This window comes from Trachemys scripta, chromosome 5 (genome assembly GCF_013100865.1).
Source record: "Trachemys scripta elegans isolate TJP31775 chromosome 5, CAS_Tse_1.0, whole genome shotgun sequence".
In the NCBI taxonomy this organism is placed as follows: Eukaryota; Metazoa; Chordata; order Testudines; family Emydidae; genus Trachemys; species Trachemys scripta.
The window spans coordinates 49,434,106-49,458,491 of NC_048302.1; the positions used below are offsets into that span (position 1 = coordinate 49,434,106).

At 43.0% G+C, this 24,386-nt stretch overlaps 1 protein-coding gene across 1 annotated transcript in view; it reads right to left on the reverse strand.

Moving 5' to 3' along the window:
• SLC7A11 (solute carrier family 7 member 11) overlaps window positions 1-24,386 on the reverse strand; it is a 74,937-nt gene that overhangs the window by 43,029 nt on the left and 7,522 nt on the right. Inside the window, exons 3-6 of the mRNA XM_034772586.1 lie at window positions 23,564-23,679; window positions 12,772-12,897; window positions 6,058-6,157; window positions 1,548-1,592 (exon numbers count right to left, since the gene is read on the reverse strand). Of these exons, the coding sequence (XP_034628477.1) occupies window positions 1,548-1,592; window positions 6,058-6,157; window positions 12,772-12,897; window positions 23,564-23,679 (387 nt within the window). The remainder of the gene's footprint in view (window positions 1-1,547; window positions 1,593-6,057; window positions 6,158-12,771; window positions 12,898-23,563; window positions 23,680-24,386) is intronic.

Sequence of the window (24,386 nt, forward strand, 5' to 3'; positions counted from 1 at the left end):
TTATGTTCTAACCAGCAGAGGGGCAATATGCTGAGAAATGTATAGTACCTGATCTCTCACTCATTTAACCCAATGGCAAAAAACTTGTGCTGACCTAATCAGAAGCAGGACAGTCGCAAAATTATCCATAACAAAAATAATTAGTAACATTGCTTAATTACAATATATTCTTCAGTGTGCAAGTTCTCAAAGAGATTTAACTATGTGGAAAGTTGTGTGCATGCACATGCACATGTGCATTTATAAAATAACACCTCATATATATTGATAATAGCCATATAACTTTCAGAGCTGGGAGAGGAATACTATCTTAATACAAACCCTTGACTACCTCACCTGCACTCTGCCCACTAATCCATCTCCCCAGGACTTACTGCAGCATTCCAGACACTTGAACATAAGCAATAAGACTAATAACAAATAAACAAAACAAAAAAAACTGCTAGAAAAATGTTCTTTTCCCCCACCAAAAGAAATGTAGACTTCTCTCCTTTTTTCTCACAAGATTATACTGTTCTGATGCATATGTGTGTGTGTGTTGTATGTATATACACACACATGTGCACTTACAGCCCAGAAGAGTCCATTTTACCATCTTTACATAGCTTTACCCAGGCTTTCACAGTTCAGAAGCCAAATGACTTATTTTCAGAATCTAGCCATTTTTTCTTTAAGGAGCATATTCATTTATAATTATTAGGGGCAGACAACCAATAAGAATCAAAAGGAAATCCATAAAGTTTTTTTACAGGTGACCAGAGCTACAAGCTCATATTGGTTGTGAAAGACTGACACACTCTTATGTTGCTCATTGTGTTACTCTGCGGATAACATTTACAAAGATAACCCTACAATTCTCAGATCCTGGGTCTACAAACTCAGGCTTGTGGGGCTCAGATGACAGCGCTAAAAACAGCTGTGTAAAAATTGCGGCTCAAGCTGGAGGCTGAAGCCCACCTCCCTCCCTAGTCTTCTGAGCCGAGCTCCAACCCAAGCCCAAATGTCTACACAGCTTTTTGTAGTGTCATAGCATGAGTCCCACAAGCCCAAATCTGTAGACGTGAGCTTTCCGACTCACGGAAGTGGGTTGCCACTTGCTCTGTAGATGTACCCTGTATGACTAAATCAAGTTATTCTTTTGCTGAACTGTAGAATTAGCTGTTTAGATCACTATTTAAACAATAGAAAAATTGCCACATAATATAGCATTCAGATACATTATTGGGCCTGATTCTCCCCAGCAGGACACAAATAACTTGCACTGAATGAAACCAGTGGGAGTTATTCGTATCCTGAAGGTGAGATTCAGAACTCTGGAGATCTACTTACTCTTCTGCTTTCTCTGCATATGAAAGCAGAATGCGCAATAAGGTCACCAAAGGCCAGAAAGAACAAATCTTCAAGCAACAGCAGTTCAAATAGATACCAGATCTGCTGGAAAAAGCAACTTGACCAGCATGCAGAGTTTCCAGGGATCACTTCTTTTTCTACAGCATTTTAGTGTTATGATCATTTTAAAAATGAAAAGGGGAAAATAAGGTACCTACTTCTCAGGATTTTCCACTTCTTCAGTAACAAAATTGAGGTAAAACCTAGAAAATGAGAGAAAAATTATTACAAAACTTTAGTGCATTTTCATCCTAGATTAATTTTCCAATAGTCATGTAGATGTTCTTAAGTCAATAAACAGACCTGTCCATTATCACAGTTTCTTTACAGAGCTACCTTTGCAATTATACCAAGGGAGGAAATCACACCGACTTATGCTTCTGTCTTCCTTCCATTTTGGAAGAAAAATTGGCTTGCTAGTTATCAAATAGATCAGGACACCAGTCAAAACCCTATGCAATGCCAATGTGGAATGACATTGCACTTAGGGTTTTTTTCTCAAGCTCACATACTGAAAAAAAAATTGGCCAAAAATCCCCCTCAAGCCACACAAATCTCAGTCTTAGGCCCTAGCCTTAAGCTTGCATTTGACAGAATGTCTTGTAAACGTTATATCAGTGACCTTAACCAGACCTTTGGAGCAACCATAATACAAGCAACTTCAAAATAATCCATCTTAGATTTTAGCCAATACTGGAAGTTGTAGTTAGTGTCATGTATATAGCCAGTGACCAAGGTCATTAATCCTGCAAGCCAAGCCATGACACTGACCTCCGCGTGATCAATGAGGCCGTTGCACTCCAGTATAAGAGCCGACAGAGCTGTGCATCTGCATACATAAGGCTATGCAGCAGGCATAGTCCTACACACTGAGCAGTAGTAAGTCTCAAACTTCTTGAGTAATTGTTCCCTAACTTGCAAGTGCACAGAGTAAAAAAGGGAGGGGGGAGTAAGGTAAGGATGTTGGTTTATGCCTAATACGGCATTTAGCTACGTGCTCATCTCTTAAATCTCATTCCAGCTACTAGACAGAAATAATTTGGTGGCCAGGCAGCAGTCCTCTCAGTAATGTAAGATTGTGTTTCTGTACATTCTTTGTCCTGCTTCTCACTTTTCACCCACCACTTATATACACAATACTCTGCTCCTATCTAAAAGGTATAAAGATAATATTTTTAAAACCTATTTTACAGCCTCAAGGGTGAGTAATGTCCAAACAAGGGGGTTTCAAAGTAGCAATAAAACAAAAATGATCATTAAGGGAAGTATTTTAAGCCAGAGTCCATTTCACAGGTAAATGAGAGAGAGAAGGGGTGGGTGGGAGAGAGAGATTTCATATAATCAGGAAGATTTCTTTCAGTTTTCAGAATACCAGCTCTATTTTCTGAACCTGTGGATTCTCTAGGGTGCCCCCCACACAACTGAATGTGTTTTGTTCGGTAATTCAGTGTGCACGTTTGTAATGCCATTGTACAAAAGGGGAGTTACAGGCTGGCAGAGAATTCAAATATCTGACTCAACCCATTGCCATCCCTCCCACCTCCAAAAAAACCCAAACCCTTATCATTCATGCCTCGTCCTTTGTATAAGGCAAAGTGTTTTAGTGCCTGTGAGCAGTGTGTAAAAGGGAAAAAAGGCTTTCAAACGGTTAACTCAAAATAAACCCTGTCTGTGCATTGCAGTACTTTTTAAACTCCAGCTGCACAGTATATCGACATTGCACAATGTGGAACACCTAAAGGGCATGAATAAATTATAAGGAAGAAGCTAAAACCACCAACCTGTTTCCAGCCTACAATAGTGTCATTAGTGACAAGGAGAGAGAGAACTTGGAGCAAGATACTTTGAGCCAGATTCTGATACTGTAGCTCATGCTGAATAGTACTTTAGTCCCACTGAAATGGTGTAAGATGCTAGTCAACAAGTGCAAAGTGGTTTTATATCACTACTTTGTGGCCTAGCTAAAGTTATTAATATACCCTTCCAAGCACTCAGTTTTTACTAGCCTTTTGGGCTACATTTTCATAAAGTAGAGACCAAGGTCTACGTGAAATACAATTCCTCTTGCAAATTGTTTAATTGCCTGTATAAAACAGAATTTGTGCATGCAATTACCCATATATTTAACAAAGGGAATGTTTTTTCCTGTTTGCTTTTAATTAAAATAGATTATGAGAATTAAAGTATATTCCTCCTTGTTCACCTCAGTTCTATCCTGAGGTCAAAAATGTAAATCAATAGTTATTTTGAGACAGAGTCGTCCATGCTTGCTCACCTTACTCTGCAAAAATACTCTCTTTCCTTGATGGGACTACCCACAGAGTAACTACTGAACATAAGTAAAACCAGCAAAATCTGTCCCTTAATACATTAAAACAAGATATACATGAGATGGTTGAATTCAGTATCCTGACAAAAAGGAGAGCAGCAGAATACGGACCCTGGACTTCAGAAAAGCAGACTTTGGCTCCCTCAGGGAACTGATGGGCAGGATCCCCTGAGAGGCTAATCTGAGGGGGAAAGGAGTCCAGAAGAGCTGACTGTATTTTAAAGAAGCCTTACTGAGAGAACAGGAACAAACCATCCCGAAGTGCGGAAAGAATAGCAAATATGACAGGCGACCAGATTGGCTTACAGAGAAATCTTTGGTGAGCTTAAACACAAAAAGGAAGCTTACAAGAAGTGGAAACTTGGACAGATGACTCGGGAGGAGTATAAAAATATTGCTTGAGCATGCAGGGGTGTAATCAGGAAAGCCAAAGTACAATTGGAGATGCAGCTAGCAAGGGATGTGAAGGGTAACAAGAACGGTTTCTACAGGTATGTTAGCAACAAGAAGGTGGTCAGGGAAAATGTGGGACCCTTACTGAATGGGGGAGGCAACACAGTGACAGATGATGTGGAAAAAGCTGAAGTACTCAATGCTTTTTTTGCCTTGGTCTTCACAGACAAGGTCAGCTCCTAGACTGCTGCACTGGACAGCACAGTATGGGGAGGAGATGAGCAGACCTCAGTGGGGAAAGAAAAGGTTAAGGACTATTTAGAAAAGCTGGACGTGCACAAGTCCATGGGTCCAGATCTAATGCATCCAAGGGTGCTGAGGGAGTTGGCTGATGTGATTGCAGAGCCATTGGCTATTATCTTTGAAAACTTGTGGTGATCGAGGGAGGTCCCAGACAATTGGAAAAGGCAAATATAGTGCCCATCTTTAAAAAAGGGAAGAAGGAGAAACTGGGGAACTACAAACTGGTCAGCCTCACCTCAGTCCCTGGAAAAATCATGGAGCAGGTCCTCAGGAATCCATTTTGAAGCACTTGGAGGAGAGGAAGGTGATCAGGAATAATCAACATGGATTCACCAAGGGCAAGTCATGCCTGACCAACTTGATTGCCTTCTATGATGAGATAACTGGCTCTGTGGATATGGGGAAAGCGGTGGACGTGATATACCTCGACTTTAGCAAAGCTTTTGATATGGTTTCCCACAGAATTCTTGCCAGCAAATTAAAGAAGTATGGATTGGATGAATGGATTATAAGATGGATAGAAAACTGACTAGATCATTGGGCTCAACAGGTAGTGATCAATGGCTCGATGTCTAGTTGGCAGCTGGTATCAAGCGGAGTGCCCCATGGTTCGGTCCTGGGGCCAGTTTTGTTCAACATCTTCATTAATGATCTGGATGATGGGATAGATTGCACCCTCAGCAAATTTGCAGATGACACTAAGCTGGGGGAAGAGGTAGATAAGCTGGAGGGTAGGTATAGGGTCCAGAGTGACCTAGACAAATTGGAGGATTGGGCCAAAAGAAATCTGATGCGATTCAACAAGGACAAGTGCAGAGTCCTGCACTTAGCAGGAAGAATCCCATGCACTGCTACAGGCTAGGGACTGACTGGCTAAGTGGCAGTTCTGCAGAAAAGGACCTGGGGATTACAGTGGATGAGAAGTTGGATATGAGTCAACTGTGTTCCCGTGTTGCCAAGAAGGCTAGCGGCATATTGGGCTGCATTAGTAGGAGGTTAGCCAGTAGATCGAGGGAAGTGATTATTCCCCTCTATTCGGCACTGATGAGGCCACATCTGGAGTATTGTGTCCAGTTTTGGGCCCCCCACTACAGAAAGGATGTGGACAAACTGGAGAGAGTCCAGCGGAGGACAACAAAAATGATTAGGGGGCTGGGGCACATGACTTATGAGGAGAGGCTGAGGGAGCTGGGCTTATTTAATCTGCAGAAGAGAAGAGTGAGGGGGGATTTGATAGCAGCCTTCAACTACCTGATGGGGGGTTCCAAAGAGGATGGAGCTAAGCTGTTCTCAGTGGTGGCAGATGACAGAACAAGGAGCAATGGTCTCAAGTTGCAGTGGGGGAGGTCTAGGTTGGATATTAGGAAAAACTATTTCACCAAGAGGCTGGTGAAGCACTGGAATGGGTTACCTAGGGAGGTGATAGAATTTCCATCTTTAGAGGTTTTTAAGGCCCGGCTTGACAAAGTCCTGGCTGGGATGTTTTAGTTGGGGTTGGTCCTGATTTGAGCAGGGGTTTGGACTAGATGACCTCCTGAGGTCTCGTCCAACCCTAATTTTCTATGATTTTATGATATAGGACATGTCAGTCATTTTTTACACTTACAATCTATAATACAAGTGGACATCTTTGGACTACTTACCAGCCTGAATAGGCATACATTCCTGAATAAAAAGCAAGAGGTAATCCCATAACACTGGCATCATTCCCTGCAAATGCATCTTTAAAGTGCTGTGTTTCTCCTGCAATAGAAATAGAAATGATACTTAAATATAACCTCTGAAATATTCACTAGACAATTTAAAAAAAAAAGTACCCAGGACTACTACATTGTAACCATCTACTCTCCTTTTCCCTTGTTAAAAAAAAATAATAAAAAAAAATCACATCATGGAGAAGTTACTCACCTAGATAGTTCAACTGACTTCAGATTCTGCTGTTGACATCAACAGGACTATTTGGGAGAGTAGTCCCTCATCAGTGTGAGTAAGGGGTCACAGTCTGGCACTGAGACTGTGTCCTGATTACATTCACTTTCCATTCTAGGAAAGGAGTTGGTTGTATTGTTTGCCAAAAGGACCAGCTTTACTCAAATTTTGCTATTTGCAGAAACAGCTAATCTCCTCTAATCATGTAATAGGAACAAAATGTATGATCCATATGTCCAGCTAATATAGATTGTATATGATACAGGTGAGCTTCAACCAAAAATTCTCTTGAGAAATTATTTGGTGGATAATTTCAATTAAAGAAGTTTGAGAAAATCCTATTGGCAATTTGCAAACAGAAAATTTATCAGATAAATGACTGAATATACATTGTGCACCCATTTGTATTAAATATTAATGTACATTTTAAACATGTGAATCAATGTACATATTTTTCACATTTACTGCTAACCAAAAAGCTGGTTTCTGAACCAGCTGGCACATGAGAAGCACAATATTGCTGTATCAGTACCAGAAATGGAAAAGTTAACCAACCCCCCAGATCTGACATTTGGGAAAAGAGAAGATTCAAATTCTGGATTTGAAATGTCTGGCTAAGACCTTTTAGGCCAAATTCTGCCATTGGCTGCAGGAGGCTTTCAGCGGCTTCAATGGGAGGTGCACACAGTCATGTAACATCAGAATTTGAACTTCTGTGTTTATTCTATTTTCTTTCTTGGGCTTGATTCCTAGTGCACTCACAGTGCTGTAATTCCACTGACTTCAATAGAGCTATTCCTGATTTACACTAACACAAACGAGAACAGAATCAGGCTCTTAATTTTTTGTAATTATTCTCTATAATTATACTTTAAAATTTAAATCACAAAAAACACTGCCAGCATTTTACTTATAAACAGCTTTTTTTGAAAAACGGAATTGATAGCTAAAATCTGTCCAGCATTTAAGCTATTAGCATCCAGTAGATTTCTACCACATAATATTCATAACCATGAGTCACATTATACTAAGCAAGAATTATACAGCTATCAATCCAAACACTTGCGGGTAAACATATTGAAAATAGTACCCAGGAGGTGGCTACAGACATATCGTAATAGGCTGTGTGCTCATATTTTTCACAGATTGTTCTAAAAATTTTCCCTACTCAATTTCCTGTACAGATTGTTTTGAATGCACTTCTGCTCATTTTAAAAAGATAATGGGGGAGGGGAGGAAATTGACAAAACAAGTTCTTCCCTGTAGGACGTGTACATTCATATCTCAGGAATGCAGGGTTTTGCTACTCCCCAGTTCACAAACATTCACATTTGGAAGATGCAGTGAAGAGTTTCCACACAGAAAGAAAGGTTTGGTTATAGATCCATCTATCCTATCTGCACAGGAATATTGTAACCGAATCTGCTGGGGGAAACTGCACATGTGTGCTGTAACTAACAGTAAGCTGTAAGTGTGTATCTGTGCAATTCCCCTCAACAAGAGTTACTCTCATTCTCTGCTATAATCTTACTGGGTTCAGTGTAGCTTGTAAGACTGCTCTGGCATTATGATGTGCTAGATTTTCTAGGCAGTTGTAAGCCTGTGCAGAATTCTGTTCAGTGTCCTAATCAAAGGGTCAAATCCTGAACTCCTTACTCAGTTTTCACTCCATCTTTATTCATTTCAAACTCCTCATTTGTCATGTTACTGTAGCAGATATGGACTGGCTACAGAGCTTGCTTATACACACTAGATGTGTTTATACTAAGATCCTTTAATGCTCCGTCAGGTATGGCTGAGGCAGGGTAGCTTTAAATAACGTATTTTCCTCACACCGCGCCACCTAGTGGTTGAATGGTATAATACAGTACATGGTATAATAATATAATAATTAGCATTCCATTACATCACTGAAGCTGATGTGAGTTTTGCCTTAGTAATGACTGAAAAAAATTGAAAGCCAGATTCTGCCAGCCTCACTCAGAATGAGAAGTTCTGTGAATAGCCTCACTGATAGCATATGGAGGTAGAGGGTTGTGGGGCTGTGAGAGGATAGAGTGGACAGAAGGAATGATTCAGGGGGACACCATTTAGCATAGCTGGTTTGACACACAAGGCAAAAGCACCCTGGGAAGCCAATGTTGGGTGTGGGTCACATGGGGAAATCAATGGTTCTACTCAACATAAGTAAGGGTAATTGGAGCTAGCCCTGAGCGAGGAGCTCAGGATTTGATCTGCTCCAAGGATATTAAGAGATGAGTAAAAAAAAAATAGTATTTTTATTAATGTGAAAGTGAGAGGAAGGAGGAGGAGTAGCTATGAAGAAGAAAGCAAAACACATGAGATCAGGAATCTGTCTAGTGATTATACAGAGACCTAGAGTGGGAAACTTTTGTTTAAGACACGGTCCCTGGCTAAAGAGAATTTTAAAAGTGAACCATCTATGGCCCTGAGAAAATCTGAATCCACTGCTCCGTGAGAGAGAGTGTGCGTGTGTGTACACTGTGTTGTTGACCGCTTGTTTTTCTTATAGTATGATCCACCAGTTGTGATGAATTGTTCAGATTACATTTGGGCAGGCAATGATCAGGACACCTTTCCTAGCCCTTTCACTTGCTAGGGTGAGCAGTGCTGTTCTATAAAAGGGCTGCTCATTCACCTGGGGCATTGCTAAACATTTTTGCTGCCCAGGATTCAGGATCAAGATCTTTATAGAATGACCACTGTGTTGATGACCCTCAGCATATTAAATCTGCTTTGGTGCACCAATTGGAGGAGACCTCTAGGTCCAACATCTAAAAAGGCACTGCAACATTGTATTGTGAAATACATGAGTCGTGATAAATCACAAAAGACGTCAATTACTATCCCCTGCATCTTATGTAGTTCCCAGTCATCGTGACCTTTTGTGTCACTGTTCTCCAACTTCAGCAGCCGAGAGAGTGAGATTGCCCATGTGCAACAGACTTCTCACCTAAAAAACCTCACTCACAGGCATTCACAAATCATCAAGAAAAAAAGGCTGCAATGATGGGTGAATAAAGTGTCAGGTGTAGCTGAACACTTGGAGTCACAATCACAAACTTGTACCCAGGGGACCTGCGACATTGGTTGCTGAACCTTGAATCCCGGGGAGCAAGGATATTCAGTAACATCTCTCCTGTTTTTCTATAAAACAAGAGCTCTCTCTATGGTTACATGGAACATATAGACCATAATGGACAAAGATAGCACATCAAGATTTGAAAGATGTACAGCATTAATTGCAAGAAAACCTGCTAGATACAGCAACAACATAGCTGCCCTCAGCAAAACCAAACTTAAAGATGAAGGCTCCATAATGAACTAGAAGGTGGCTATAGCTTTTTTTGAAAAGGGAAACCAGCAGAAGAAGACACAATTGATGGCACTGGTTTTGCCATTAAATAGAGCTGCCTGAAATCACTGAGATACTTACCTGTGGGCAAAAATGAACACCTAATTACTCTACAATTTTCCATTGGAAATTCATGATATTGTGACTCCTATCAGTGCTTGTGCTCCAGCCACGAATAACTAAAAGAACAGTTCTATTCTGATTTGGATGGCATAACCAAATGTATACCCAGTGAAGACAAACTCATACTTCTGGTAGATTTTAATGCCAGAGTTGGAAAAGAGAAAAATGAAAAGGAGTGGTCTCCTCCTCAGCAAGTGAACTGAACATGAGTTTGTTATTACTGACACAATCTTCAGGCAAGCTGAGAAATATGAAACTTTGTTGAGGCATCCAAGATCCAAGCACCTGATTGACTATGTCATTACATGGCAGAGTTATCAGGGATACCAAGATCACCAGAGCAATGTGAGGAGCAAACTGTTGGACTGACCACAGGATGATCAGAACCGTTTTCAATTTACACATTGTTGCCCTTCATTGAAACAGTGCTGAACAGATCAAGCCGCAATTGAATATAGCAAAGTTGAGACATCCATTTCATCAAGAAAAACTAAGGGAAAACTCAAAGGAAAAAATTGCTTGCATTACATCATCAGCTCTCATTTTGCTCAATCAGCTTGTCAAAACAGTGTCAGAGAAGCTGAGACTGAATGAGGATTTAGATTGGGTCGGTGCACCATAGAAATGATTTTTGTTGTTAGGCAGATTCAGGAAAAATGCACTGAAGAAAACTTGGAACTGTATGTTGTCTTCATGGATCTAAAAATAGTGTTTGACACTGTGAACAGAAATGGGCTCTGGAAAGTTCTAGAAAAGTTTGGCTGCCCAATTCATTAACACCGCATGTCAATTCCATGAAGACATGTCTGATCAAGAACTCTCAGATGGTGACCTCTCTAAACAATTCCCCACATCTAACAGGGTGAAACACGGCTGCATGCTGGCACCAGTCCTCTGTGGTCTCTTTTTTGTAGCCATTCTGAATTATGCAAATGATAGCTGTCAAAAAGGAATATACATAAGGTACATAACTGATGGAGAACTCTTCAATCTCTGAAGACTTGCTGCAAAGACAAAAGTCCTTGAGGTACTCATTTGTGAAGCTCTCTTTGCAGGTGTTTGTGCTTTACGTAGTCACAGTGAGAGTGACTTACAGTTCATCCTTGAGAGGTTCTCAAAAGCAACTAAACAGTTTGGACTCATCAGCCTGGAAAAAAATAAAATCCTCTTCCAACCAGTCCCATCAACCACTAAGCCAAACATCAGCATCACTGGTACCAAACTAAAGAATGGCAATAACTTTACATATCTTGGCAGTAGTATCTTAAATGATAGTTCCCTGGGTCAAGAAATATCAAACAGAATACAAAGGCATTGGAAGACTTTCCGGTAGTATCCTCAACCAGCCTAACTTCAAACTGTTGCCAGAACTGATATACAATGCTGCAGTGATAGCAACCCTTTTATATGGATGTGAAACATGGACAGTTTACTACAGACACATCAAGCAACTTGAAAGCTTTTACATGCATTTCTTTGTTCTATTCTGTAGTCCTGCTGGCAAGACAAAGTATCAAATATCAACATCCTTGAGAGAGAAAAAACAAACAGCATCAAAGTAATGATTATCAAAGCCCAGCTTAGATGGGCAGGTCAAGTTATCAGAATGGGTGGTAACAGATTCCCCCAAAAGAGTTCTTTATGGTGAGCTGGAACTAGGAAAGTATAGGAAGGGCAGTCAACATAAATGCTTCAAAGATGCCCTTAAGCAGAATATCAACTCATGCAGCGTAAATATTGATGACTTTGAAGACACAGCCAACAACAGACCTGAATGGAGAGTAACTATCAATAAACATTGTAAACATTCTGAGAAAGACAGATGTGAAAAGTGGATTGAAAAAAGGGACAAGTATTATGTCAAGTTTTTCAGCGGCATTCCTAGATGACATCTGCTCACAACCTTGCTCCTCACAAACTGGACTATAGAACCACAAGAGAATACATGAGATGCTGTGACATCATTGTCAGATATGATGGACAGACGTACTGTGTTTTTGAACCCAGTTTGAGGCTATATGGAATACTGTAAAAGTATCTTCCTGAATTGATTACACATGAAATTCTTGCCAGATAGGATCTACCAATGAGCTTATTAAAATCAAGGGTTCTTCTATCTCCCCTACTCTGAATGACTTTTTTGTGCTTTGTTACAGTAACATTTAAACAATGACAATATAGAGAGACTAGTGAAGTCTTCCAACTTCCTTCACTGAGTCTGTATTAGCCCTGCTGTCTTGGTTTTATATTTATTCTTTCACTTGTTATCAGTAACATGTACATGAGTTTCGAATACGATCACATACGGGCAGGTCTGCTAGTTTAAACATCTGTAAAGGCCAACATCAGGAACAACATCTTTCTCCCATGCAGACACAATATTTTACCACAAGTATTTTAACATTTGGGAGCTACATTGCAAATTTTGATATGCTCATAACTTTGTGAAAATTTGTGAAATTCTGAACCCTGAACATTCCGGTTGCTAATTCATAACATATAGTAGTGAACAGGGATAAGCGTTAATGCAGTTAAAAAAAAAATTATCTCTGCCAGACGATTCTTAATGTCCAATTTATTAAAACATTTAGAGAAACAAGACATGCCCATCTGCCATTAAACTGATTCAGTCTTTCTACAGAGAGTTTTCACTTGAAATAAAAGTTTGGATGCTGAAAGGAGCAATTCTGTGCTTCTTCATTTAACATGCTGGATCCAGACTCAATACTCTCATTGGCATGCTGCTATAAATACCAGTTCATCCCAGTGTAGTTCCACTTCCAATCAATTGCATGACAGTACAGAGCTCAAGTTAAACAAGCAGAGACTAATTAAGAGATTTTGCTGGTGTAAGCACTATTTGGTGGCAGTGAGGGTGGGGGAAGGGAGAGAAAAATCATTTAAAAAGCATTTACTTTTCAGTTCATACCTTTAATTAGCTGCATAACTCCAGGGACTATAATTATCAAAATTGCTACGAGCTTGCAAAAGGTAAGGAAAATCTGGATGCGAGCACTCCAACTGACACTCATGCTATTCAGGACCATGACCACTGCTGCAAAAGAAGAAGAGGTGAAAGTGAAACAGAAGTGCTCATCCCACCGAAGGCACCATAAACTAAAAACTGAATAATGCTGAACAGCAGATTCTTACACATGAAAGAAAACAGACATCCTAATAACTTTTTCCCTCTGTTACCCCCTCACCTTTCCCCTCCCCGTCCTATGCTAAATGCCTCTGCCGAACCCATCTTTCTGTCCCACTGCTCCAACCATCAATCTCTTCACTATCTGCCTAGCTCTTTCCACCTCAAATTATAGCTTGTCACTTACTCAGTGTCAGAATTGTTAACTGTTAGTAATGGATGGGCTGATATAACACTGCTTTTGATTAAAAAATTAATTGCACATCCCATCGCTCTGGGCCTCAGTGTTAATGTTGGCTTGATTGTAGATTTGCATTTATAAAACAATAATTAATAATAAAATTAAAGCTTCTCACTCTCACTTAGGCTCTGCACAAATTTGCCCCTAGCTACATCTCAGCCTTTATTTCCACTTACTCTTCTTCTCACTATTTATCCTCTTTTAGGATTGTCAAGGCTGCTTCCTCACTCTGAACTTTAGGGTACAGATGTGGGGGCCTGCATGAAAACTTCTAAGCTTAACTACCAGCTTAGATCTGGTCCGCTGCCACCACTCTCGATGCTAATTTCCTTCCCTGGGTAGCCTTGAGAGACTCTTCACCAATTCCCTGGTGAATACAGATCCAAACCCCTTGGATCTTAAAACAAGGAGAAATTAACCATCCCCCCTCCTCCCCTCCACCAACTCCTGGTGGATCAAGATCCAACCCCCTTGGATCTAAAAACAAGGAAAATCAATCAGGTTCTTAAAAAGAAGGCTTTTAATTAAAGAAAAAGGTAAAAATCATCTCTGTAAAATCAGGATGGAAAATAACTTTACAGGGTAATCAAACTTAAAGAGCCCAGAGGACCCCCCTCTAGCCTTAGGTTCAAAGTTACAGCAAACAGAGGTAAACACCCTAGTAAAAGGTACATTTACAAGTTGAGAAAACAAAGATAAACTAACACGCCTTGCCTAGCTGTTTACTTACAAGTTTGAAATATGAGAGACTTGTTCAGAAAGATTTGGAGAACCTGGATTGATGTCTGGTCCCTCTCAGTCCCAAGAGCGAACAACCCCCAAAACAAAAAGCACAAACAAAAGCCTCCCCGCCCCGCCCAAGATTTGAAAGTCTCTTGTCCCCTTATTGGTCCTTTGGGTCAGGTGTCAGCTAGGTTACCTGAGCTTCTTAACCCTTTACAGGTAAAAGGATTTTGGAGTCTCTGGCCAGGAGGGATTTTATAGTACTATCCACAGGAGAGCTGTTACCCTTCCCTTTATAGTTATGACAAGGATCATATTACACCAGACACAAGGGGATGAGGATGCAAAGTACTTCCCAGCCATCTTTGGGAATTCTAGCACTGTTGGTGGTGCTAGATGCACAGAGGCTTTGCAGTCCTCCAGTGCCAAGTTTGGGCCTGTGTCCAGCTCATATGTAAAGACAGAAGAAGGGGAAGGAAGGATCCTTTCATTCTCACCCCCAAATTGTGTGCCCTACCCATCAGGGCAAGTACATTCTGGTTCTTAATGGGTCACTGACTGACACAGAAGATGAACAATGAAGCATCTAATTCTATCCTGGTTATTCTGGCATATGTAATGATATGCCCGTAGGAAGAGAGGAGATAAAGAGGTATTAGTAAATGAATAATTATATAGAGTACAAAAACCTATTGCTAGACAAAAGAAAAAATTTCGGTTTTTAATCCCTTGCTGGAGAAAAGGGTGAATGTGATAGTGCAAGCCTATCAATTGATCCTCTCTCTGTTTCCATCTAGAGAGACTAATGAATCCGCTTTACATCAGAATCCTTCCTTACTCCAAAGCCTTCTTAGGAGCACTGGTTTATCTGGATTACCAGATATCTCACACACCACTGGATTTATAAAATCACAACTCAGGAGTGCCCATCCAGAGCCTGAAACTTGGAGCTTAGCAAATATTAACGCAGGTGTTGCAGGTCTGGCCTGTACAGACTCTCCAGCGGCTAGAACTGCTGTTTCATCGTGTGTCTTTACAAGTCGGCTCTAGGGCTACGGATGATGCTTAACCAGCAAAATGGAGCAAGGTTTTACAGAACTTCAGAACTGAGACAGTCTCTTTTGGGCTACCATAAAAACAAAATTGTCTGATTTCTGCAAAATCTCCTTGTAGTCAGAATATTTTGTGTTTTGCTTTATAATTCCTGTGTCCATAGGTCGACCTGGCAACACATATAAAGTGCTGGGAGCCTGATTCACCTCGGTGACACCTGACACTGATTTAACTCAGTTTATTTAAGTGTTAAAAGTTCCTCCAGTTCTAAAGTGGAGTAACACAGTTCTGAATCAGGCCCTAAATCCTTATATATGTTGGATTGACTGGTTTTTGATCATATACTCTTTTACACTGTAAATTTTCGCAGCTACCCTTAAGCATTTAATTGAAAATTCAGCAAAATACATTTTAAACAGCAGATATACCTACACTGTGTAAGTTACTAAGAAATCCAATGCCAGGAGCTATTCTGTGGTTTATTTCAAATTTTCTAGAACTTTCAGTTTATATTTGTATTGTGGCTCTTGCACAAGACAAAGCACAGGCAGGGGGCACAATACAAATATAAGATGAAATTTTCAGCTTAGTATTTTAAACCTTCCATTCAGCTCATGCAGAGTTCAAGTTCCATGCCAAGAACATTTAGTTACACAACTCAGCACAGAGTAAGTAACATGAGCAATTCTGCCTCAAAGAGAACTGTTCTGTACTCACTGGTTTTTAATAAGGTGATCAACTTCCTGATATGCACCTGAGATTTTTATCAGATAGCAAACAACTAGTGAGAACTAGAGGGGAGAGAATGATAATTCCAATTCACACAACTAGACTGCAATAAAAGACCCGTTGTACGGCTGTGGCTGGCCCAGGTCAGCTGACTTGCGCTTGCAGGGCTCGGGCTGCAGGGCTACAAAGTTGTAGTGCAGACGTTCACTGCAGGGATCTCAAGCAAGGAGGGGTTCTGAGCCTGGGTTCCAGCCCAAGGCTGAACGTCTACATTGCAATTTTACAGCGCTGCGACCCCAGCCCCGTGAGCCCAAGTCAGCTGACCCAGGGTCTGAGATTCAGTACCGCAGCTTTTTTATTGCAGTGTAGACATACCTACTGGTTTAGCTCATGCACAAGCCATACACACATAGGTGGGTCGTGTTTGCTTGAACATAATCTCCTCTGTTTGTAGCCAGGTTAGAAACTCACAGATGTTTCCTGTGATCTCAGCCAAGGCAAAAGCAGAAATGGGGTGGCCAGCTACTTTGTGGCTGCTTAGTTGTGGGTTTGCAGTTGAACAGGAAGAGAGAGAAAAAAATGCAATTAAAGACTGAACACGCATGAGCCCAGTGTTGCAATCAGATCTGTTCAGGCACAGACGATATCTACGCTACTGCAGAGCCTGAGTGACGTCAGTGGCAATCTGCATGAGCCTAACAGTATGTCAATACTGCAGTGAGGAGGTGTGATTCCCAGCATGGGCAGACAGACTCACACTAGCTTTGCTTGAGCTAGTGCACTAAAAGTAGCAGTGTGGACATTGAGGCACTGGCTCACACTAGACACCCAAATCCAGCTGATCCCTGGGTCTGAGCTCAGGTGACCAGTCCAAGCTGCCAGCCATGGCACAATGTCCACACTGCTATTTTTAGCACACTGGATCTAGCAAAGCTAGCACAAGTCTGTCTACATGTGGTATTTGTACCTGTGTTTTATAACAGCAGTGTGATTTTAGAGGAGAGAAGGGAGAAGATAGTGGAGAATAGAAGCCATGAAGGAAGACCTGAGCAGGATGTGGAAGAGGATATAACAACTGTGCCAATTATCAAGATAGGAGCTGTATCCCAGATCAAGGGTGATTATGTAGCATCAGAGTTGTTTGTGTCCATGCATCGATCCTGCCATCATTTGCCACCATGACAATGAATTGTGGCAAGGAGATTCGTAGGGCACCACTGCCTTATAGACACCTTGAGAAACACCACCATGAACTGTTTGCAGAGGCTATGCTCCAGGCAGGGCCGGCTCCAGGCACCAGCATTCCAAGCAGGTGCTTGGGGCGGCAATCTGCAAAGGGGGCAGTCCATGTGTTTATGCCCTCCGCAAGCAGGGCACCGAATTGCCGCCCCGCACAGCGGGGGCTGTCTGTGTGCCATTAGGGCAGCATGCACGTTTTCACGGCGGCGGCAATTCAGCGGCAGCTTCTATGTTCAGCTGCCCACAGCGGCAATTCGGCAGCTTCTGTCTTCTGGCTGAAGACAGAAGCTGCCGCCGAATTGCTGCCACCGTAGAAATGCGCGTGCCGCCCTAATGGCACACAGACTGCCCCCGCCATCCGCGGCGGCAATTCGGCGCGCTGCTTGGGGCAGCAAAAACAGTAGAGCCGGCCCTGGCTACAGGATCAAGGTAATGCTAGTGAATGGCAGGCAGTGCCAGTCCAGGTATAGCAGGCACCTGTGCACAGTAGGTGACCATGGAAGGTGAAAAAAAATGGCATGAATATACAATCAAATATAATGGTGACATTTGTCAGCCATCGCTTGCCACAATCTGATCCTTCATACTGTCATCACTATAAAAAGTATAATAAAATAATAAAAGCCAACAGGAGAGCAGCAGTAGAGTTAGATCCTGACCTATTTTCCAACTAGAATCCAAATATGTAGCACTGATAGAGTAGAGAACATTTTAAGTGTCCAAAAAGAGGATACTCCACGGGGCCCCCACCCCAACTCCGCCCCCTCCCCTGGACCCTTCGCCCCCTGCCCTCCCCTGCTTCCCGCGAACATTTGATTCGCAGGAAGCCTGAAGCAGCAGGCAAGCTGGAGTGGGGGGGCGCGGCCCAGTCCGGCCCCCCCAGGCCAAGAGGCTCTGGCCCCGGCGTCTCCCGCCTGGCTTGGCTTGGGTCCTGGGGCGCTGGGCGCCAGCCCCCAGCTGAGCACCACCGGCCCCGCACCACCAGCCCTGACCCCGCACCTCCGGCTCCGCACTGCCGGCCCCGGTTGAGCACCGCCTGGCCCCGCCTGGGCCCCCGGCCAAGCACCGCCCGGCCCAGCACCGCCGGCCCCCAGATCCGCACCGCCGGCCGAACACCACCGGCCCCGGGCCCCGTACCGCCGGCTCCGGCCCTGCCCCCGCACCGCCGGCCCCGGCCCGGCCCCCGGCTGAGCACCGCCAGCCCCCGGCTCCGCACCGCCGGCCCCGGCCCTGGGCCGAGCACCCCCGGCCAAGTGGCCCCGCACCGCCGGCACCGGCCCCCAGCCAAGCACCGCCGGTCCCTCCCTCCCTGTTTTCCCGGACATGTCCGGCTTTTTGGGATTTCCTCCCGGACAGGGATTTGAGGCCCAAAATCCGGACATATGGTAACCCGAGAAGTAACAGCCCACATTAGCCTAAATATGTTGCTATTTGGACATCTGTGTGCACCAATTGAAAAGGAGGCACAGAAGGCATAAATCTTGATCTGTAATATAAAAGCATCTCAGCGAAGAAAAGTCTTTATTTAAGCTGCTTATCTGAAATCTGCCAAAGGGGACTGATTTAGTTATAACTAAGGCTGCGTGTCTGTCACGGAGGTCAGAGATTCTGGGACTTTCCGTGATCTCTGCAGAGGCCAGTCCAGCTGGCTCCAGGGCTGCCCAAGCAGATCAAGCAGTCCCTGGGCCAGTCGCCCCGGCCGCTGCTGGGGCAGTTTGGGTGCGGACGGGGGTTCAGGGCTGGGGATTGGTGTATGGGGTGGTGCTTACCTCTGGGGGGGAGGCTCCCTGAAAGTGGCTGGCACATCCCTCTAGCTCCTAGGCAGAGGGGCTCTGTGTGCTGTCCCTGCCTGGAGGCACCGGCCCCGCAGCTCCCATTGGCTGCTGTCAGGGCCGGCTCCAGGCACCAGCGCAGCAAGCAGGTGCCTGGGGCGGCCAAGGGAGAGGGGTGGCACGTCCAGCTCTTTGGCGGCAATTCGGCGGCGGGCCCCTCAGTCCCTCTCGGAGGGAAGGACCTGCTGCTGAATTGCTGCCAAAGAATGAAGCGACAGTAAAGCTGCCGCCGAAGTGCCGCCTATTGCGGATTTTTTTTTTTTTTTTTGTTGCTTGGGATGGCAAAAATGCTGGAGCCGGCCCTGGCTGTTGTTCCCAGCCAATGGGAGCTGCGCAGCCAGAGCCTTGTGGCGGGGGCACGGAGCCCCCCTGGCCTTCCCTCCCCCAGAGCTGCAGGGACACGTGGAGCTGGATAGGGAGCCTGCCAACCTCGCCAACCCTTCCCCCCACAGCAGGGGTCCTGGGCCTTCCCCACCCCACAGCACCTGCGGCACCCCCAGACCACCCCCTAAGCCCAAGTTTTAGTCAGGTCCCGGGCCGTGAATTTTTGTTTACTGCCCGTGACCTGTCCATGACGTTTACTAAAAATATCTGTGACTAAAACATAGCCTTAGTCATAACTGATGCCATTTGCAATTGCCATACTGGAAAAAGAAGTTAGCAGGATTGTGTAAACTCTGAAATCATGTAAAATGATGATTTGGCCAAAGAAAAATGTCAGGGTTTTTGTTTTTTTCCCCCCCAGGAAATATTCCCAGAACAATATTGCCTGTGTTTAGGAAGGGGTATATATCTGGGGTATTTGATGATGGGGCAGAACTCAAAGACAAGGGAAATTTGAGTCCTCTTTAGGGTGTCAAATACTCAGAGTAGCCCCAAAATACACATAAATAAGTTAAAAACTCTTAAATCATACATGAGCAGTTGATCTGTTCTCAGTCGCTCAGCTTTGTATAGCTGAAACCTCTTTACCTGCTCATTTGATATGGAGACCAAGTGAAGTGATTGGATATACAGTATAAACTGGGCCATTTCTACTCAGGTTACATAGTAATAATACAGTTCAATACACTTATATAGTGTAATTTATCCCCAAGAATACACACACACAGAGAGAGAGAGACCACTACGCACTGTGTGTATATAGCACTCTCTCGCTCTCTGATTGTGCTAGAATTGAAACTGCATGTAATATAGGCCTTTTGGCCCTGCAAAGTCTGCAGCCAAGGGACCTATGATTTGAGGGAAATACAAACGTGAAGGAGACGCTCAGCTTTCATTTAAGAAGAAAAAGTATGTTTCTAGCCCTCCTCCTTGCAAAGATCAACTTGAAAAACAGAAATTGACATAAAATGATTGCTAAGGGTAGGTCTATACTTACCGCCGGACCCGGAGGTAAGCAATCGATCTTCTGGGATCAATCCCGGAAGTGCTTGCCGTCGACGCCGGTACTCCTGCTCGGCGAGAGGAGTACGTGGCATCGATGGGGGAGCCTGCCTGCCGCGTCTGGACCCATGGTAAGTTCAAACTAAGGTACTTTGACTTCAGCTACGTTATTCACGTAGCTGAAGTTGCGTATCTTAGTTCGAAGTGGGGCGTTAGTGTAGACCAGGCCTAAGTTTGAAAGGAAGAGGCAGCTGGGTTCCACTTCTGTAAGCAGGAGACTGGGGCAGAGTCAGGGAAGAATCTAAAGATTATCCCCCATACAATCACTTTTTATGTATAATGAATTAGTTAAGTTTGGGGTGTACTCCCAAAGAATTGTCTCACTAACCCTCACTAAAATCCTTAGGCTGGCCCTGTCCATAGAGGTCTGATAATTGTGGGCAGTAACTGATTACGATGGTAGACACAAGTAATTTGCTTCCAATGTCTGCCCAAAATTACCAAGGTTTGGTATGACTACAGAGGGTATTGTGTGTCTAGCATGTTCTTTGGAGCTATAAAATAATAAATAAATAATGGAATTTTAAAATTGATACATTGTCCAGGAGCTCAGTTTTAGCTCTCATCTGAAATATGGCAACTGCAGCAGCACAGTGCCTCCTAACACAATATAGGAACACAGTTTTAGTACTGCTCTAAAGGAAACTACCTCACTTTCTGAACCATTAACATAATTGTGGACTTTTCTGGGAATGTTCCCATCCAAATACTAATCTGGCCCAACCCTTATCATCTTGTAAATCTTGCTTGCTCAGAAGATCAGAGGGCAAGATGGTAAGAACAAAATCTCTCTTATTACTAACACATAGTTCCATGATGCTTCCAACTATTTTACTCCCATCTGAGATGATAAAGATAACTTGGGTGAGCCAGAGAGCTGCAAAGAGCAGTCTTATCACTCTGCATAATCAGCCATGGCAGCATACAGAGAAAAGAGACACAGAAGTGGGTGAGAAGGACAAAGATGGGGTAGCTGACTTGCAGTTTGACTTAGGCTATATCAAACTCTTGAAAGGAAACAGAGACTCCAATCTGGGTGGGGAACTTTGTACACAACCATACTACTACTAATAATAATAATAATTAAATACAATAGAAGAGTCACAGTCAGACTTTCAGATCCCTGGATATATGTGCACTATCTGCTATAATACACAAAATGCTACATCATTACAGAAAAGTAAACACTAAACCCCATCCATCAGTGTTTCCCTTGACATCTTTGTTGGTCATATTTACAAGACTTTCTCCAGTAATCTCTAGTTTCAGTGAGGCAGTAACTCACAAAACTTTTGCACAAAAACTCTCTTTTGGTCACCATAGCAACAATTTGCTGTTGACTCCAAACTCCCCTCAGGGTGTCATTATTTCAGGATAACTCCACCCTCCTGCCACGCTGCTTCTTTGCTTAATTACTTCATGAAATCCTGGCTTATCAGACAGATTTTCAATTAAATTAAAAGTAATAAAAATACTATTTTAAATTCTTCACTTTTTGTGCTGGAATTACACGCACTTAACAAAACACTTTAATGGAGTCACCCCATAATGTTCCTTCTGTCTCAGTGACCTTGAAGTTCTCGAACATCTGTCTTACCCTTATCTTTTCCTGAAATATTTTAGGCAGATGTAATTATAAAAAAAGTAATTAACCCCCAAAACTCAAGCCCTTAATTCAATTACTCATATGGTTTCTGCATAATTAAAATATAAGCAAATGTGGTCAGATATAGATTTTTTTTTTTTTAATACTGGTGGAAAAACACTTCTACAAATAACTTGTTTCTTTATACTGGAGACTGGAAGTTCAATCTATCTCCCTATATAAAGAAAAAGTCATCTGATTCAATTACCTGTGCAAAACAAAAGTATCTTCCTGTGTGACATTTTACACTGTGTTGTCTGAACTCCTTTTTCATTCCTTTTATATTGTTTCAGATATATGTGCTGCCCAAATTAAAAAGAGCACTGTTCCTAAGGTTCAGCAGTAAACACTAATGTAGGTGCTACCTATGTGCCAGCTGAATAATAGGAAAAAAGACTAGGAGGGGCTGTTCCCATTGTGTGTGTTAGTGCTATACATTAATACCTGCACTGCTCTGCACCCACTGCGATAAGAGATGGTCGAGTTCATAGCTTTACTGAAATACTGGCTAGACCTGGGCAGGAAATGGTTTTTGTGTCCCAAAAAACTTTTTGAGATTTCAAAAAATTTCCTGTTCCATATTGAAAGGCTTCAGTTTTGTCCCAAAGTTTTTCACCATGAAAAATGAGCTTGAGAGACCCTCCCCAGAAAAGCCTATTGGTTAGGGCACTCACCTCTGATGAGGCTTCAAGTCCCTGCCCTGTCCTGACTGCGGGCTACTGGGTATTCAGGGTGGGTCTCTCTCAATCTCTCCTCTTGCAGCTGTTCCAGTTTGTGTAATTAATTAAATATTCAATAGACCAGAGAGAGGGCAGGAGTGGGATCAGGGCTGCGACAGGGAGATGGAGCACGGGGTGGTGGTTCAGGGGTGCAGGCTCTGGGCGGTGCTTACCTCAAGCAGCTCCCGGAAGCAGCAGCATGTCCCCCCTCTGGCTCCTATGCTGAGGCACACCGCATGCTCCCCTGTCCACAGGGACCATCTCTGCAGCTCCCATTGGCCACGGTTCCTGGACAATGGGAGCTGCCGGGGCGGTGCTTGAGGCAGGGTCAGCGTGCAGAGTGAGCCCTCTGCCTACCCCTATATATAGGAGCCGGAGTGGAATACACCGCTGCTTCCGGAAGCCGCATAGCCCCTGACACTGCTCCTTGGCTGAAGCGCCAGAGCAAGGCAAGGCCCAGACCCCTCTCACCAGTGGGACTCGAGGGCCAGATTAAAATGGCTGGAAGGCCAGATGTGGTCTGCGGGCCGTAGTTTACCCACCACTCCTATAGTCCAATGGTTAGGGCACTTACCCAGGACTTCAACCTGCATCTCCCCTATCCCTATGATAATAAATAGACCTGAAGAACAGCTCTGTGTGAGCTCAAAAGCTTGTCTCACTCACCAACAGCTGCTCGTCCAATAAAAGATATTACCTCTCCCACCTTATCTCTCCAATATCCTGGGACTGACATGACTACAACACCGTGGCATACAATTAATATTTAATTATTTATACAACGTGAAGCAGTTCCAACAGGAGCGACTGAGAGACCCACCCCAGAATACACAGTAATTCTGTAATGGTTCACATCAAGGCACTACCTATTCAATGTCTGACTTATTTTAATTATTTTCTACTTTAACATCACCTTCACCCTTCTCCAAAGCTTAAATTTGATACTTACTGATGCCAACAGCTGTAATAAGCTTGATTGCTAGGTCTGGAATTTCACATTGGATAAAAAATGGTTCCAAAATATAGCGTCCAAATGCCAAGGATATCACTGCTGTGGCAGCAGGGCTAAGGTAAACAGAAAGAAAGAATCAAGAAATGATGGTTAATCTACACCAGTGGATAAACAATGTTCACACAGGATCATCTTCATTATCACAAAACTGAGTTCAATTTAACTGTGGTGTGTCCTTCATAACTGTGTAAATCCACAGTGTCTGAATATAGTGGAGGTTCTCAGGAGTACATAATCACTTATGCTTTGCTCAGATGCTACTGAACTATCATCATCACTTTTATCAACATGGACTGACTTATGAGACTGACTTATGACTTACCTGTTGTACTACAGTCAGAAATGACATGCACTGGAGATTTATGAACACAGTCTTTATTCATTCCCTTTAAATCAAATAGGATCAGGTACCAGATAATAGCTGGTATTTAAATCCAACTTTATAGAAGTTTATGTGGATAGAATTTTAATGTTTGCATGCATCTCATTCTTCACAAGAGAATTTCAAAGTTTAGAGATTCTTCTTTATTCAGATAAGCGTCCTAAAAATATCCAGTACTTGTACCAAAGTCCTAGTGTATTTAATCGGGATGAAGCGGTGTCACTAAATTGTAATTGTAAATAGGCTTCTGTGAATCATTTCTGCTTCCTGTCCTGGTCAAAAGCTTCAAGTCCCTTTCAACATGGAGAATATTCCTCAAAGACAGTGAGAGAGCACTTATTGCACAATGAAATGTGCAGAAAGAAAGTACATATTACA